At 43.3% G+C, this 18,467-nt stretch overlaps 1 protein-coding gene across 4 annotated transcripts in view; it reads right to left on the reverse strand.

Annotated features, from left to right (window-relative positions):
- Positions 1-18,467, reverse strand: part of LOC111870337 (receptor-type guanylate cyclase Gyc76C) — a 240,603-nt gene that overhangs the window by 91,104 nt on the left and 131,032 nt on the right. For all 4 annotated transcript variants that reach the window (XM_033753787.1, XM_033753786.1, XM_033753784.1 and 1 more), the window contains exon 7: positions 18,103-18,248. In XM_033753787.1, the coding sequence (XP_033609678.1) occupies positions 18,103-18,248 (146 nt within the window). The remainder of the gene's footprint in view (positions 1-18,102; positions 18,249-18,467) is intronic.

Consider the following 18,467-nt stretch of genomic DNA (forward strand, 5'->3'; position numbering starts at 1 on the left):
ATGGCTGCGCTAACTAGGGCCAGTAGCAATTGTAAACGAGAGACTCGTCCTATCGTTAGAGAGGGCGGCCCACTTCAGCAAATTCGCAACTGTCTGACAGTAATAAAAATCTGGTCTTGGGCCCTAGATGTGGGCTTGACAACAAGATAAACTGGCCGTCTGACCGTCGGTCGTAACACAACTTTGACTTTGACTTTGGGGAAGTATTAGTGGACGGCCAGCGAGACGCACTGACCAGTCACTGACGGCTAGTGTTGCCACGAGCAACTGAGAGTCGTCAATTGAATTAGTTGTGAGACAGGCGTCTGCCGGTAAGAATATAAACAGACGACATTGTTGTGATCCGTTATCCAGTAACGGATAGTGAAGACACAAGATTTAGCGTGTGGTGTAGTGGGAAGCTGAGTGCGCAAATTAGCGAGAGCGCTATAATTACGTGTGGTTACGATTTGTAACTGTTCAACAAATCCAGTTACCAATCCAAATCCCGTCTATACGACGTAGTCATTAACACGTGACAGTATGTTGAGCGGAGCTGAATTAACAATGAAAACAGTAAAGAGTACTTGGGGCGTAATTCCTTATAGTCCTTGCAAGTCAGCCGACGTTTCGGATATATTAATCCCTGTGTATCCATAAGCACCACGCCATGAAGACATATAGGAGAATAGAGTAAGAGTTCCATCTTGGTGGAGTGGCCAGCTTCACTCACATGCTGGCTTAGTACTCACTGTGTAGGAGGCGGGTGAGCGCACAGCCGGACTGAACACCACGGAAAACAGATAAATCTCTTGCCCCTGCCAGGGCTCGAACCTAAATGATTCGGTTCTCCATCCCATAGCTTTGTCACTATACTGACTGACCTATCCCGACTTTACAGCTTAGGATATCATTATCAGAATTAGTTACCGTGTGTGTCCAGTTTCATGTCAATATACGTGTTTTGCCCGTTGACGTCCGTCCCGAATGATCGTCATCATCAGTCAATGTTCGGCCATTTTTAAAACGCTTATACCAGTAGTAAATTTGTGCCTGGCCAAAACTGTTTTCACCAAAAGCTTGCTTCAACATTTGGTGCGTTTTTGCAGCGGTTTTCCCAAGTTTGAAACAAAACTTTATACAGACACGCTGCTCTCTCAGGTCAGCCATCGCAAAACCGCAAACTCACGGAAACACAACAATGGAAATACGTTCACCAACAACAAACCCAACCACTCAACTCGACGCCGCTTGCCACACTGATTCAAGAAGGATGTGTGAGGAGACACTTAGCGGTATTTCGATGTATTCATAACCATTCGCGAGCAAAATTCAAATTTCGGAAACTTTTGGATTGCCCCACTAGCCATTCCATGTGGTCTTGTATGTGGACACTGAATTTTGGTAAAAAATATTCTGAGCGCGAGACGAACATCATCTCCCTTCCCCCTCGCGTGGGTATATAACCCAATCAATTCATTACTTCACACAGTTCAACCTTATATATTCCTCCAAAACTCTGACATCCGACAACAAGTTCATGTGGCATCACAAGCCAGCAAGAATTATGAAACTAGCCACTGTTGAAACCTTGAAAATTGGAATTAATAGTTAAAATTTTCTTGTTATGTTCTCCGGTTTGTGGCCCTTTCGAAACTGCCCCACCCGACGTCCGGCTAAAAAAATCTAGTGCCCCTGACTTAGTTCACTCTGTTCAGCATCCTTGTCCTCTGACAGCGGCCCCCCCCCATCCATCGCCTAGGGACACTGGGCCCCTGTACGTACTGAACACAAATTCTTCAGAACGAATGAAATGCATACTGCGAAGAGAAGTCTGTTTCACTTCTCAGTCTATTGTTCAGTGTTTCTATGAATCTCCGGCATAATGATGCGGGGAATATTGATTTTCAGTCAAGATTTATAGATATAGATATAGATATAGATATATGATGAGAACAGAAAAGCGCAGAGAAGAATAAACATGGCGCCAGGTCTCTGTTTAGTCACGCTGCTTTGAAGACGGAATATTCAAGTTTTTCTAAAACCTCATGCAGTCCAACTACTGTAAAAACGAGGTTGTGCCATCTTCAGTTAGCGATGTCGACCGTTAAGTCATGATCAGAAAGTTACTAGATTCTGAAGAATGCCGGCTTCTAGGATGTGGCGCCGTGTAGATCTTGTGTGAACCGACGATTCGGAAGAAATTATCGCCTCCATTTTCAGGGTAGAAAATCCAGTCAAGAGAAAGGCAATACAACGGCACACAGCAGTTCAGTTGTTGGCAGGATATAGCCACGTTTAGTTGGTTGTTGAAGAAGAAGTCGGCCTCTGAAGACGTAAAATGTAGTTAGAAGATTTAGTCACAGCGAGACCCATTGAAATTCCGTTACCAGCAGGCGACCAGTGAAGACTGGGAATCCTGGTGCGTGTGCAATGGTGAACTGTAAATTGCGTAAATCAGCGATAGCGCTGTATTGATTGTATTAAGAGATTATAACCGAAGAGCTAATAAACACAATCATCCGATCCGGAACCCGTTATGCCCCACTTGTGTCACCGGCCATGTGACCAATGTATAAACAGGGCTTCTGTTTCGTAAGGTTGCTTACACAAGTTCAGACATACTTACACATGCTTTTCCTCCGGTACGGTTCACAAAAAACTGCATGACCTACCCAGTTTCGTGGAGAGGCTTTCCTTGCCCATGAATGAAAATAATGTTAAAGACACTGATCGGAGACTGTACAAGTTAGTTCAAAATATAACGTGTTCCAGATAAGGAGTCCGGGTTTACAACAATGATTTTCGCTTTTCTGATTGTTATTTCTAAGGATCAGTGAATTTAAAAACACTGTGGCATATTGACCCGTTTCTAGACAAAGACCGTGAAACGAACAACACAACAGCGGCTGCTAAGTAACGGTCCAGCAAACAAGCATGTTTCCACAACAACAATTGCATTGTAACAGAGGAACAGTGTTTTCTAGGCGGTCCTTTCCGAAATGTTGTAAGCAGAGTCAACATATAGTCAGTCAGTGACCCATGTGGAGGCGGGTTCGAATACCTCTACCGTGACCCTGCGAGTCGTAGGAGGCGACGAAAAGGGAAGTCTCAAATTTGAGACAGTAATATATGGTCTCTAGTACCAAGGGTCTGAGATCCGAGAAAGATTGCGCTGGAAAGGACCAGCAGCATTTGTACAAACGACAGGCCCGTCCTCTCGTCAGACAGGGCGCCCNGTTAGAGATGGCGTCCCAGAAAAAAAAAACAAGACCGTAACTATCAAACAGTAATAAAGATCTGGTCGCAAGCCCCAGATGGGCGATTTATTCCAAGACAGACTGGCAGACTGACCGTCGGTCGTAAAATGAGACTGAGTCAGTCAGTGGTGGGCACTTAGTGTCTTAGTTTCAGGGAACTGATGCTGTTCAGTCGTTGGGAGAAGCTGGTAGCTGAGGCCGGGGACAGTTTCGGAACCCAGAGGAAGGAGAACGTCTGGCGTTGAAAGCAGATACTAAGCAACGGCAGCGAAGACATTACTGTGAATACTAGTGTGTATAATAGTGAAATGTGGAGTGTAGTCACGCCCTATATCCAAGAGTCCAGTAAATCCGGTTATCGATCCAAAACCCATTCATAGTCACACTATATATCGCTAGAATTCATAAAATATTTGGTATAGAATATTGGAAGAGGAAAAAAAACTTGCGAGACCTAACGATAAAAGCAATTGAACAATTAAATTAGGTATTTGTTGATTTCTTGGCTTATTAAGTCTTGCGATATTTAAGGCCACTCCTTGAACTGCGTAACTTTTGCGGCGTTTAACGAGATGGAAATACAAAGTGCCCAAAATGCAAGTTAACAAAAACATTCACTCGTTTTAACGGGAATATACATATATGAACATGCCAGTCAGTCTGTAGAACAAGTATTACAGCGTTTTAAGTTATGTGCTGAACATTGAGGGTCTCATTTCGAACAATTTTAAAAAATTAAATAAATAATAAAGATGTAAGATTTGAGGCTTTCACGGCGGTGACTATGAAGAAAGCAGTCTTCTGGGATTTGGCACCGTGTNAGATATTTCTAACGTATTTTAGTGTACAATTTTCTAATAAATTAAAAGACTTTTGGGTCACCTTATACGATAACGAATCTTGAAAGAAATTATGTTAACCATAGTGCCGAGTCTGAAGGTACTTCACCGACATACGCTTGCATGTATACAGGATACCAAGAGGGTACTTCACTTGTGATACCTTGATGAAACAGGCTATGCAGATGCAACGTAGAATTACATAATTCTGGTCGCAGTTCAAGGACAGGATTTTCACAGTATTTGGGATGTTTGACAGAAGAGTCTATCCATCAGTTGAGTAATCTCAAACCGCTGTAAAACGATAGTGTTCCAGTTGCGTTACCCTCAAATTGTTGCCTACGGTCGCAGCACCTCTGCTTCGTGCTTCGGACATAACAGGTTAGGATCACAGCTGCGATAATGATTTATAAACAGTTTTCTTTTTTTGCGTCTTCTCTCAGCCCTTCCATGAAAAGGTAGGAGCGTGTGCTAAAAATTACCACAATCACTTCATTCTGGGTGGCTGGGGGACTATCCAGACTGACGCTTCTGTGATTTTCCTCAGTCCCTCCAGGTGAATGACGAGATAGTTCCGTAAATTAAGACGCGACCACCACAATCCATTGTTAAGTAATCGCTCCAGAATTTGACGTTATGTAATCTAGGGTACTCATAGCGCCGTAAAACGTAAATAAATATAAATTTTGTTATGAATTATGAAATTACTTATAATTCAGCTCTGCACAGACACTAACCGGACCATCTCAACTAATCATCTAGCCAAGAAATCAAATGACGCTCTGGTCAAGAATCCAAAGTCTGAACACTAGGAACATTGAAGTCAGCCGATCACGGTGGACGTGAGGCATGAATTTCTGTTCTCCCTCGCTCAAACACAGTTATCTTAAGTTCGAATCCCAATCGAGGTATGATGTCCCGCGTGTCTTCTGTATTTGTGTCGTCCTGTGTCAGTAGCACGGCTTGCGACAGGCTCATCACCCATCCAAGGAGTCCTATTGACTGTCTATAAGATTCATAGTTTCATATTAATTTTGACAGAGACAGGTGAGGTGCCCGAAGAAGTCAAGGTAGAAGAAGAAGACAAACACAAAAGGAGAAGAATTACACAAGACTCTGGGCCACTTTCATCCATCACCAATCATCGAAACTATATCCCTAAGATTCGTCTTAACGTCAATCTTCGTCTACTTTTCGATTTTCTAAGTTGTCGAAGTCGAACAAGTTATCCCACCCAAAGAGTGCGTAAGAAATGAAATTGTAAAATCATAATTAGATGAAAACACCCGTTGAAAATGCAGCAGGATTATCATCACTTGTTGCTTCAGCTTTCGTTCCTTTAATTTGCACTGATTTGTCCTTTACAGTCTTGCACATTACCGAATGATGCATCGAAGCCGACGTTTAAAGCCATGTCCTGAGAATAAACGCGTAAAAATCGATCGTCAGTCAGCTACTTTACGTAGCACACTACATTTCACATATCCGCAACAAATTTTTATTAATACTCACAGAATCGACACGATACATTAAACAGAACTGTTCTCTCATTCATGGCCTATTACACAAACTCATGCGCAGGCAACGTGTTAAGGACACGATTTGTAGCTATTTTTAACACTAAGTTACATAATTTCAGAGCGTCTATCTCAGAGCTACATTAATTATTACGAATATTGATCATAATAGTAAGAACGGAAAACAAATTACAAATACGTTGTCAGTATTTAATGTGTAGAGGTTGGCTCTTTGTAACAGGGTTGCAATCCAGGGAAACTATGATTTGGGTCATCTCAGACAATCTTTTCCTTGAAACTCACAATCCTACTTGTTTCTGTTGCTAGGCAACCAGGCCACTGAATATTCCCCTCGCTAATTACCTTCATTATGCTAGCAGCAACTTCACTCTGCTTTCTGACGTCGTGGAGAATGACAAGTGGCTGTCATCACATGCTTCTCCACACAAGACCTTCACTCTTCATAATGACATGTAATTAATTTTAAGTGAGAAGGCAGAAATTTGCAGGAATAAGACTTGACTGAAATCCAGGAACATTTCGGGAATGTGAGGTCAGGTCTGGGCAGCTTAAATGGGACTAACTAAGCCAGCAATTAAAAAATTAACTCACTAACTAATGTTTCGTTCATATTGGAGCTGAGAAATATTGTTCTCGTATTCCTGAAGGGTCTATTTTAGAACTTTCATCTCGTGACGAGTTGTGTGACTTTGCTAAATAATCATCTCATATTTCGAGATAATATAATTCCCGCTGAAGAGTCAACGGAAAACTTCATATGCTACTGCAAGCAAATTATAAACAGCTGAATAACGCACTAAGTTTTAAGTACCAACAGGACAGTGAGACTGCAATAATACTTGCTCCTTAAGAATTCTAGGATTAACCTTCGTCTGGCCTCGAATTTTTGCGAACAGGTAATTACGACGTATTTCTTTCGTATTTCATCATTGAGTACATTTATTTCTTTCCTTTATTTTTTTCGCATGTTTATATCATTCCGTTCTTTCTCTTATTTGCATTTTCCAGCCTCCTTCTTCCCTTTTCGTTCCCCACCCTCCTTTACATTAATAAGCGATTAGTGCCATCTGTCAAACCCTGAAGTAACTATGTGAGTCTTACAATGTTCACGGCCGTGATTCTTCAGAGCATGATCTTCTGCCTTGTGTAACTTTGTAGACAAAGGAATAGAAGTTGATATTTGCTCATCTAGGCAAATAGTTCCTGGTACATATTATATGCAACCTGATGCATCAATGTCGTGTTCATAATTCAACGACAGCTGATCCATTCAACATTCACTCCTACCTCTCTAAGATTTGTCTCCACATTATCCTCCCATCCAAGCATATGTCTCCAAATCTGTCACATTGGTATTTCAAGTAAAATTCTATATGCATTTCCCAACCTTTCCATGCATGAATCCCTAGCCCTTTATATTGGTGCGTTTCGGCTTATATTTTCCGACTCGTTATTAAGCCATCTGTGGACATGAGATGAACCCCGGGTCGTGTCTGTCTGTTCGCATGTCTTAACTGGAGAACCGATATATGAATTTTCATGAAAGTCGGAATTTAAGAAAGCACGAAGAACTGTTAAGCCAATTAAATTTTCATTTAAATTAGACAGGTTTAACAACTACTTAAAGTAAGTAAAGTAAAAGTATCCCTGTAACAGGCCGTGGAGGCCCATATGGCTGTGAGTTGTTCAGGCTCCACATTTTCTAGACAATAGGCTCACGGATGGCGGTGAGATTGTCAGCCTTACGCGCCGGTCGCCCTTTAACCCTAGGAAAATTCCTGGTACTCATTTCTGTTAGAGGCTGGGTCTACCTCAGGGCCGTAGTGTGGCTGGAAGGATTAGGTAAATTGAATAATCCATCTAATTTGGATTCGATCCCGCGACCTTCCGGCTTGTAGCATACTGCCTCAACTAACTGCGCTACGGCGTGCCCCTTTAACAACAGCTTACGTAACATAAACATGCGAATTTATCATGGTGAATATTTATCGGAGGAAGGTATTTCGAACAAAATCTGCAGATCAGTTTGGAAGACTTACTGACTGACTGACCGACCGTCAGTCGCAGTATGACTTTGAATAGAGTCTTGAGAGGGCATTCAGCAAGAGTCGGGGACTGGTGTGAAATGGTCGCCTGCCTGGGGGTCAGTCAAAGAGTGGAGTCGGTTGGTGAGTGAGTTAGTGGATTGCTGCGGTTAAGTCGCTGTGAGCTGTTGCACTTAGAAGCTGGCAGCTGAGGCACGGAGAGTTCTCGAGTGCCCACAGGAAGGGGAACGTCCGCCGTTGGAAGTCGCTACCGAGCAACGGCTAGTGAAGATTAAGAAAACTTTATGTTTGCTGTAGTGACAGTAATCTTTGGAGTGTCTAACTTAGTGAGACTGTCGCAGTTATACGTAGTTACGTTCTGTTAAGTGTTCAATAAATGCGATCATCAATCCAAAACTCGTCTACAGTAAATCACATGACAACATAAACTACAAAATGTCGACTTCCTCTTGCTGCTCAAATATATTTGTACATATTTTTGCGCAGTCCAAAGTGGGTACACGCAGCAAATAGGAAAGAAACCAACACCATACGTGCAAAACATACATCATAACCACGACACGTGTGCAAGCAAAAGGAACCACGATAAAAAAACAAGCTATGCAGGATTTTTTAAGCATTTTATATTACCGATAAAATGCAAAATACAGCAGCATAACATCAGAGCAGCAGATCTCATCTACAATCTTACACACCCGATGATGATCATATAGTATGAGAAAAAGCCAGAAATTACCTGCACTTTCGCCAACACATCTTTAGGTTGTCACACTGACTTCTGCGCATGCATATCTAGAGTTGTACTACTGTGGTCCCGTGATCGAAGTTTGAACTTTATCGCTTCATTTTCCTTGATGCTGTGACAGTGTAAACATGGCCGCTCTGCTAGCAGTGTGCACCAAGGAGGAACAAAGAACAGTGATCCGATTTCTCTGGTTGGAAGGTGTGTCAGGGGCTGAAAGTCATCGGAGGCTTTCAGCACAATACGGGGACACTGCTCTACCGCGTAGACGTGTGTATGAGTGGATCGAGAAGTTTAAAAGTGGCCGGACAAGAAATTCAAGACTCAATCTTCCGCGGGAAAGGTGATGCTAACAGTATTGGGGACTCAAAAGGGCCTATACTGGAAGACTACCTGGAAAAGGGGTGTACGATAAAACAGTGCAAGATACAGTGATTTGCTGGCCAACAATCTGAAGCCAGCAATTCGCACCAAACGCCGAGGTCTATTGTCGAAGAAAGTGTTGTTGTTGCATGGCAATGCACGCCCACACATGGCCGGCCAGACCGTTGGAACCATTAACCATTTGGGATTCGAGGTGCTGGAACACCCTGCCTACAGCCCAGATCTCGCCCCTTCCGACTATCATCCCTTTGGACCGCTCAAAGATGCTTCACGAGGTCGTCGGTTTTCTATGGACAAAGAAGCGGTGCATAAACGGTTGCGCGACCAACCGAAAACCTTCTTCTTGGAGGGAATACGCAAGCTTGTGGACCGCTGCACCAAGTGCATGAAAAGGAAGGAGACTATGTAGAAAAATTACGTACTTGTTCAACCCCTACTTTTGTGTATATAAATTGAAAATATAAGAGTGCGGATAATTTTTACTTCCCTACGTACTAATAAGAGACAAAGGGACTCGAAGTGTGAATTCAGTGTATGGACGGAGCTGCGCAGAGAGGGCGCAGTGAGGATATAAGCCGATATATGGCATTCCCTTTGTTGGGCCCTGGACGTTTTTCCAGTTTCGTAATCCTATATACAGTCAGTAGAACTCCTTGGACGGGAAATCGGCCCGGGGCAAGGCCGCTACCCACACAGACGAAAGCACAAAACAGAATAAACGCACACAGATATCGGTGCCTCGAGTGGGATTCGAACCCACGACACCAGCGTTCGAGCGGACGAAGACGGTTTATGCTTGAGACTGCGCGGCCACTGTGATCGGCGGTTACGCTAAATCAAGCTTCATTTAACATTCTTTTCAAAGATTATTCAGGCTGTATTTTACTATTAGAATCTACGTGAGGCAAGCGATAGCGTAGTTGGTTGAGGCACTATGCTACAAGTGGGAAGGTAGTGGATTTGAGTCCCGATGAGGTGCATTATTCCAATTGACCCAATCCTTCAAGCTGTACTATGGCCCTGGGGACTCGGCCTCTAACAGAAATGATTACTAGGAATCTTCCTCGGGACAAAGGACGGCCGGCGCGTAAGGCTGACAGCCTCACCGCCATCTGTGAGCCTAATGTCTAGAAGAAATGTGAGAGCCTTGATGTCTCAAACCCTATGATCCTTCACGGCCTGTTACAGGGATAGTTCTACCTTTTTTACCGCATTAGAAGCTACATAGAAACATAGCGACGACAAATAAACCGTAAATGAAGATTTAGATAAATAACATACGGAAACTGATCGCAGCAAAAGTAAGGAACGAAAGAAGAAAAGGAATGAACTGTCTACGCACCACTGACACGCTTCGCTTAAGCACGGAGCTTAATTAGCTTTCGCCGTAATAGTAAGTGCAATGGTCGACTGGACACAACTGCAGTGACGGGGCGTCCCATCTGCACCAGGGACAGAACCCCGTTCGACACCAGTCTCTTGCCTTGTATCAGTCCTTATATTGTAATTGACTGCGGTAACAGATCTGGACGTAGTACGTACGGGAGAGGTAAGGAATGGGCGAAGATTATAGAAGCGAAGTTGTTTGGCGTTCATAATTGGTTGGAATCCCAGCTGGACCACTAATTATCATGACTTGGAAATTCCTGTTGTCTTTCTCGGCCTTTCGGCGAATGTTGCAATAGCAACTTGAAATGTGCATAGCTGTACCTAATGTTCTCCGCTAAATATTTTCGCACTAGATTTCATCCCCGGTTGAATTAGTCGCTTTACATTAGCAAATTATAAACATCAACGAGTATAAATTGAAACTGGAATAGTTTAACCATGGTTTGGGAGACACAAACGTCGAAGAAGGTTACAAATTTCAAGATATATTATGAAAGAAGATTCCTAGATGGACTGAACTGACTTACATTATATTTCGTATGAGTTCTTATTAACTACTGCGGCCATGTATCCTATATTGTAGACCTGTTGCTAAGTAATGACTCTGTAAGCAACGGCCGTTGCTAAGTAATGGCCGTAAAGTGTAACAGGAATTACGTTATCTACGCAGTCCAAGCGATAGCCATGTGATGGAACAATACAAGAACTCTTATGGGAGATTTTTTTCTACGCGGTCAATACCGAAATATAATAAGCAGGACAAGTATATATTTTAATTGATTATGAGACAATTATCTGACAGATTGGACGTGAATATGGAAGCTAAGAAAGCTACGGCATTGGAAGCCGTTACCAGGTGACAATTACCGAAGATAAAGCAGACTGAGGAGAATTATTGCATGCTGTATTGAACTGTTAAGTATGCGAATTAGCGTTAGCACTATTGTTATTTGTAGTTATGTTCTGTAAATATCCAGTAAGTCTGATTAAAATCCAAAATATTTTGAAATATTCCGAAAAGTGCTGATTATCTTACGAAATATTTCGTAAAGCCATTCACTCAGAGCGCAGTTGCACAGGCGAATATGCAGATTATATGCTTCTGGATTGTAACACCGCTAAGTTTGGAGATAACACAGCGTTTCGGAAAGAAATATATCTCCTCCTTCTTCAGGGCTGAAGAGTAATCTTAACTTACCGCGTGATTCTGCTGATCTCTTGCTTCGTTTACACTTCAAACCAGAAAATGGGGATATGATCTTCCGAAACGTCGGATTCTCTCAGAGTTACATGGCGTTACAAGCAAAGAACACCGTGCTCTGCGTAGCCAACTGCGTCAGTAAGTCAGATCCAAAAGCAGGTGAATATAATTGGTCTAGTAGGCACATCACAAGGCAGCCACACAAGTAACATGCAATTGCATATTGCGGCCAGCGCACCCAGAGGTCGCCGTGCAAGTGCGGCAACTTCTCCGACACCTGTCCACAGCAGATTATCGAAACAAACATCTGCAGGCGCAACACCAACCAAGAAAGTTTTTTCATCTTCATGAACATAACAAGGGGTTAGGGTTTGAAACCTGTTTTCTAGATTGGGTAAGCGGCTTCTGTCCATTATTTTCTTATATTAGGCTGTTCTCTTTTGAACTATTATGAATTTCAGGATTTCTCTGGCAATCCAATATTGTAACTCCATGAGATAGTGGGGGGGAAAAAAAAAGGACGACAGCGATGGAATAGAATTAGAGGTATAATCATCATCATCATCGGAATTCATTTTCCCAGACATGATATGAACGGCAAACAGAGAAAATCGTATTTTTGGCCTGTACGCGTGGAAGTTTCATATTACCTGCACTTGCTTGGACTGTTCAGGCCAACCGCACAGGCCGCCTGAGCGTGTATAGGGCCCTTTAGACCGTGTAATCAAGCAGCACGCACGACTTAATTTTAGACTCTGAAGAGGGAAGCTGTGCATTTGTAGATTGCACGGCTTAACATCTCAGAAGAAAGTACCCCACAGTCATCACCGTTAGAAGCTCGAGCCTTACTCGCAACTCATTCTTTGCAAATATATATTTTTGGAAAGAAAATTGCTAGGATTTTGAAAGAAAAGTTGAGAAAACTGTACGTAAATCGAAGGTAAAATTTTGTTTATGCTGGATATGAGGTTCTCACAGGGGCTGGAATGGCTCACTCGGTATGGCGAATGGCTACGGGCTGGACGACCGAAGGGTCAGAGTTCGAGTCCCAGTGGGGTTCAGAATTCTCTCTTCTTCACGTCATCCAGACCGGGTACAAGGCCCACCCAGACTCCTATCCCATAGGTACAGGATCCTCTTTCCCTGAGGGTAAAGCGGCAGGGAAATGAAGCTGACCACTCATATCCAACTAGTGCCGAGGTCAAGAAAACGTGGATCTATACCTCCACCCCTCTTCATGGCGTAGTGCTTATTAGATAAGCTCGGACGAATGTAATACATTTATTTTCAGGACCGAAGGGTAAGACAAACATACTAACAATAAGCAGGCAGGCTCTGCCTTCTGCTTGCTGGCTCTTTGCTTTGTTTATTCGTTTACCCTGAAGATGAAAACATAATATTCTTCCGAAACGTCTGTAACTTTGACTAGACCACAAGGTGTGAACCTCATATCCACTGCTGTGAGAATTTCAAGTCCAATGTAATGCAACGGATTGTCAAGGAAATGAGTGAAGTCTAAAGGGAAACGCTAATAGAAGCAGAACAAAGACACGCGAGGCTTGCAAATATGGTCGGAGAGCATTTGTTCTCAATTCCAAAAATGAAAGATTTGAGGCTTTCACGGCGGTGACTATGAAGAAAGCAGTCTTCTGGGATTTGGCACCGTGTATATGTGGTGTTAATCGACATTTCGGAGGAACGTATCGCCTCCATCTTCAGGGTAGAAGAAAAATATAAGAAATCCGCAAGCGAAGAGACCTGAGAACCGGTAAAAGCAGACTGCTATGTTAACACCACATATACACGGTGCCAAATCTCAGAAGACTGCTTTATTCAATTCCAAAAATGTTTTCAAGAAAAGATTCGAAAGCGAACTCCTGTACATCTCGAAGTAGCTCACTTCTTTACCTTTCTGAGATTGTGCTTTCATATTGCTTCACTACTGGGATAAGATGATTTTATTTACTTCAATATGTGGGATCCACAGAAGAACTTGAATTCCCTGCTGCTCCGCCTTGTAGTGTGAGAGAAAAATTAGATTTAAAAAAAACGCTGCAGGTCGAACAGCGAGTGGTACAGTCCTCTGTTCAGTTTTATTCCTGTCTTTTGAGCAGAACTGGATAAGCCAACCGACGATAGATGGAATTAACAGAGAAGTTTATATACTGATCAGGTTACTGCGCCTGTTATGTCAAACTGCATGATTATGTTATGTATGGACTGTACCCTTCAAAAACCTCCTACCACATTCTTACACACTCAGTATTAATGTTTACAGTCCGGTCTCAATCTACTTACTTACTTACTCATGGATCTGAGCCCTTCTGGAGGAGCCGCCAATTCTGCAGCTACTCAAGAATTTCCAGCATTTTATGGAACCCGAAGGTTCATTACCTTGTTCACATGAGCCCTCAACTGGTCCCTATCCCGAGCCAGACCAATCCAATTCATATCATTCCATCCTATCTATCTAACTTCCTTTTTAATATTGTCCAACCACCTACGTCTTGGTCTTCCCAGTGGTCTCTTTCCTTCTGGCTTTCTCACCATTATCCTATACTCATTCCTCATCTCCCCCATTCGTGCTACATGCCCTGCCCACCTCATCCTCCTTGACTTGATCATTCTAATTATACTTGGAGAAGAGTACAAGTTATGAAGCTCCTCATTATGCAGTTTTCTCCAACCTTCCGTCACTTCATCTCTCTTCGGTCCAAATATTCTCCTCAAAACCCTGTTCTCAAACACCCTCAATCTAAGTTCCTCCCTTAATGACAGAGACCAAGTTTCACACATATAGAGAACCACAGCAAAATTATAGTTTTGTATATTATAATTTTTATGTTTTTGGACAGCAGACAAGAAGACAAATGGTTCTGGGCTGAATGGTAGCAAGCATTACCCGAGTTCAATCTCCTCTTAATTTCCTCTTGAATCATGTTCCGATCTTTTATCGTTATCCCCAAATATCTATCTACACAATATAAAATATAATGTTGGGTCGGTGTCATTGAACGGGTAATAAATTAATGAACAAACCCTCTAGGAACACTTCCTATGCTGGTGCCTTACTTAACCTTCTTACACGAACGTACTTGTGAGAAGTATGGATTGTGTACAGGCGCGTCCACATTACTCGTGCTCGTGCTCGCCAGGCTTCGGCTCGTGAGGATCCATATATTTACTCGTAGTGTGTATAGGCTGTAGTGGTATTTTAATTTATTGGCTATAGTTTTTAAATTAAAAATTAAAAATTTGCTTGTCTCGTGAAGTGTCTTATTGTCCACATTACTCGCGAGCATAGCGAGTCACACGAGCACGAGCACGAGCACGAGTAATGTGGACGTACCTTAAGATTCGAGACTTTCACAGCGGTCACTATGAAGAATGACGTCTTCTGGGATGAGGCGCCGGCGTTTTGGAGGAAAGTATCGCTACCATTTTCATGGTAGAAAAATCCGCGAGCGAAGAACCAGCGTGAGCAAGTGGCTGAAGAATGTATTCATTCCTTCATTTACATAATAACTTTTAATATAAGATACGTAATCAGCAGTTACGTAAGAGACTTAACAAGTGTTACGCTCAGTGTTACTTAAGGCTTCATCCATTTTCACCCTCGCATAATAATTATTTTCACCGTTAAAATAGTAAAATTCCAATTCTAATGCGGTCTACAACTCAGGCAAATCTTCCTTGCTTTTCCATGTCAGTTTCGATCATTTGGTGAAAAGACGAAACGAAACCCTTCGACAAGGTGTTCCCTATTCAGCCCGAGTGCAGGATATAGCAGTCCAACTTAGGCAAGAGACCAGTTAAGTCCGTGTGGAGGCGGGGTCGAATACCTCCACCGTGACCCTGCGAGTCGTGAGGCGACGAAAATGAAAGTCTCAAATCCGAGACAATAAAATATGGTCACGACTCCCAAGGAACTTGGACCCGGGAACAACTGCACTGGCAAAGACCATCAGCATATACAAAAGACAGACTCGTCCTCTCGTCAGAGAGGGCGCCCCACAAAAACAAGACCGTAACTGTCAAACAGTAATAAATATCTGGTCATGAGCCTCAGATGGTGCTCGACACCAAGACTTACTGACTGACTGACTGTCGGTCGCAATGTGACTTTGACTTTGAGACCCGTAGAGTTCGTATCTGACGAAAGCTAAGGACAGTTGAGCTCCGACCAGAGCAGAAGACACTTCACCGAGATTAGCTGTGTGAGAGCGGAGCCGGGGTAGCGCAGTCGGTATAGAGACTGGGTGCAGGCTGGACGACCGAGAAGCCGGAGTTCAAATCCCGGTACAGTCAAGAACTTCTCCTCTCCAGAGTGTCCAGACCGGCTCAGGAGTCCCCCCAACCTCCTATCCAATGGGTAACGGGAGATCTTTCCCCGGTGGTAATACCGTCGGCGTGCGAAGCTGATCACTTATCTTCTGCTAGTGCCGAGGTCAACAAAATGTGGATCCATACATTCACTCCCCCATACGTCTTTATGGAGTAGTGCTTAATTAGTTAAGCACAAGGACAACTTTTTTTTTCATTGGCGCTACAGTCCTCATTTGGGCCTAGGCCTACCTCCATGAAACTCTCCGTTTCACTTCCGTTTTACTAAATCTTAGACATACGGTAGGACACCTTGGCCGGGTGATCAGCTCGTCGCAAGGCTTCTACCTGTACACAAACACAGGAAAACGCACAAAAACATCCACGACCTGCGTGGGATTCGAACCCACGATCCCGGCTTCCGAGCGAGAGAACACAGTGCATGCCTTAGACCGCTCGGCTACCGTGACCGGCTACAAGGACAAATTTACTTTACTTAAATTAAATTCACTTAGTGAGGGGTTGAGTCCAGCTGGGTCCACACGGCAGGGCGGCCACTGATTGGCCTATTGTACCTGCCCCGGGTGATTATGATAATGGAGAATTTGGCGGAATGAAGATTGGCAGGGGAAACCGAAGTACTCGGAGAAAACCCGCCCCAGTGCCACTTTGTATACCAAAAATCCCACTTGACTAGACCCGGGATCGAATCCGGGCCGCCGTGGTGGGAAGCCAGAGACTAACCGTTTCTTTACTTACGGAGAGCCGATTTGGTCGGGTATTGGTGTTAACTGGGCTTGAGGTTAGCAGTCAGTAACTCACTCGGTGTTTGCTGGAAAAATTTATGCCTGAATATGACACAACGTTTTGTGTATGTGCATATTCTTCACGCTAATGGGGTGGAAGCATGGGTGCTCTTAGTTGATATGTAGTGCTTCCTTTCTGGGTGCAGAAGCTCTGGGAACTGATTTATGCCGAAGGCTACTTGCTGCGTGACTTGGCGTGATATATTACGCTGAAGATAATTGTAAAAATGGTAAGTAAATTTACTGTATTTTATCAGAATGGTTCGCATCCTTCTGATTTCAGGTTTCATTTTTAATATGGGTCTGAAAATGTGCTGTTGTTTCGTAATACACGTACTATATTTATAACACTTTCATCGACTATAAAATTATTATATTTTCATTATCAAGAAAATAACTCGTTCAAGGACATTGCACCTACATTCTCATATACGCGTTCCGGCCCTTGGAGAGTTTACCTATATTTATTTCGAGATAACACATATGCAGTTTAATTTAGGCAAACGATTTCCATAAAAACTAAAATTCAATCAAAATTGCGAATTTGTATTTGATTTTTTAAGCAAGAATATTCATATTCACAGAGCATCTTTCTATAATGGTTAAACTCTTAAATATTGAATAGGAATAAATATGTTCAGGCGCTAGGAAGGCGTACACGCATACAGTTGGGGCAAAGAAGCTCTGAGGTCCGTTGACAGTTACAAAGAAAAGACGTGCGTTTGCCCGAGGCAGCCGAGTCACGGGGAGCGAAGGGAAGACCGCCAAGCTACAGCGCATATGAAAAGAATTCAAACCTTTCCTATACTGCCCCACGCCTTCTCCATGCTTCGTCTGTCCTATTCTTTCTACGGCACAGCTCAGGCTAGCAGATATTTTGCGTCGAGTGTACATACAGAGAGACAGATAAAACGGCAAGGAAAATATATTCCTGTGACAGGCCGTGGAGGCTCATAGGTTTGTAAGCTTTCGAGGGTGCCACATTTTCTAGAAAATCGGCTCACAGACGGCGCTGGTGTTGTCAGCCTTAAGCACCAGTCACCCTTTACCCCCAGGAGAATTCCTGGTACTCATTTCTGTTTACAGCAGATCTAATCCTTCTAGCCCTCAGGTCGACTCAGCCTCTAAGAGAAATGAGTTACAGAAATGATCCTGGGGGTAAAGTGCGGGTGGAGCATAAGGCTAAAAACCTCGCCTCCATCCATGAGCCGACTGTGTAGAAAATGTGGGAGCCTCGATGTCTCACAACCCTATGGGCATCCACGGCCTGTTACAGCGATATCTTTACCTTTTACATACGTCTGTGAAAAGGTAAAACGTGATTGAAGTCAAATTTTAAAAGTTAAGACAGGGAAATAACATTCCTTTGAATCGATATGTGTAATGCTTTTAGCCTACTTTCTAAAGCCGGGTTATTTGTATACCCACAAGGTGCCCCATCAAACATGCTAACATGCTAACATGTTCTGTGGCGGAAGTCATAAATAAACTGTAAAGAGAAGGCGGATTCCGTAACTTATACTAACGTTGAGATACTCGGTCTGGGTGTGTGGAATTGCAGACTGCAGTTTGACCGACTTACCCTGAGGCACTTACCCCATGGCACTGCGGTAGTTTCTCCCCTTGATAGCATTGATGACAGCAGTTCCATTTCGTGGGTCCTGGTTTCTATCCACGAGGTCCAGAACTGCCTGGGCGTACAGGTTCACGGCGTCATAGAGATAAGCTGCCTCTGCTCGGATCTGGGGTACAGAAAGCAAATGTGGCTCAGAGGTCTTCTGGCACGCGGTCGGGAGAGGTGATTCGCAGGGCAAGGGAGAGAGAGAAACGGAGAACAGGAGAGAGGAAACGAGAGAAACATGGAACCAGTTGCATGAAGGGCACGCTTGTTTCTAAGTACAAACTCACGATCTCGGTAGCGGTAGGGCACGTACTTTACTACATACATACACTGTGTATAT

The sequence above is a fragment of the Cryptotermes secundus genome, unplaced genomic scaffold (assembly GCF_002891405.2).
Source record: "Cryptotermes secundus unplaced genomic scaffold, Csec_1.0 scaffold391, whole genome shotgun sequence".
Classification (NCBI taxonomy): domain Eukaryota; kingdom Metazoa; phylum Arthropoda; class Insecta; order Blattodea; family Kalotermitidae; genus Cryptotermes; species Cryptotermes secundus.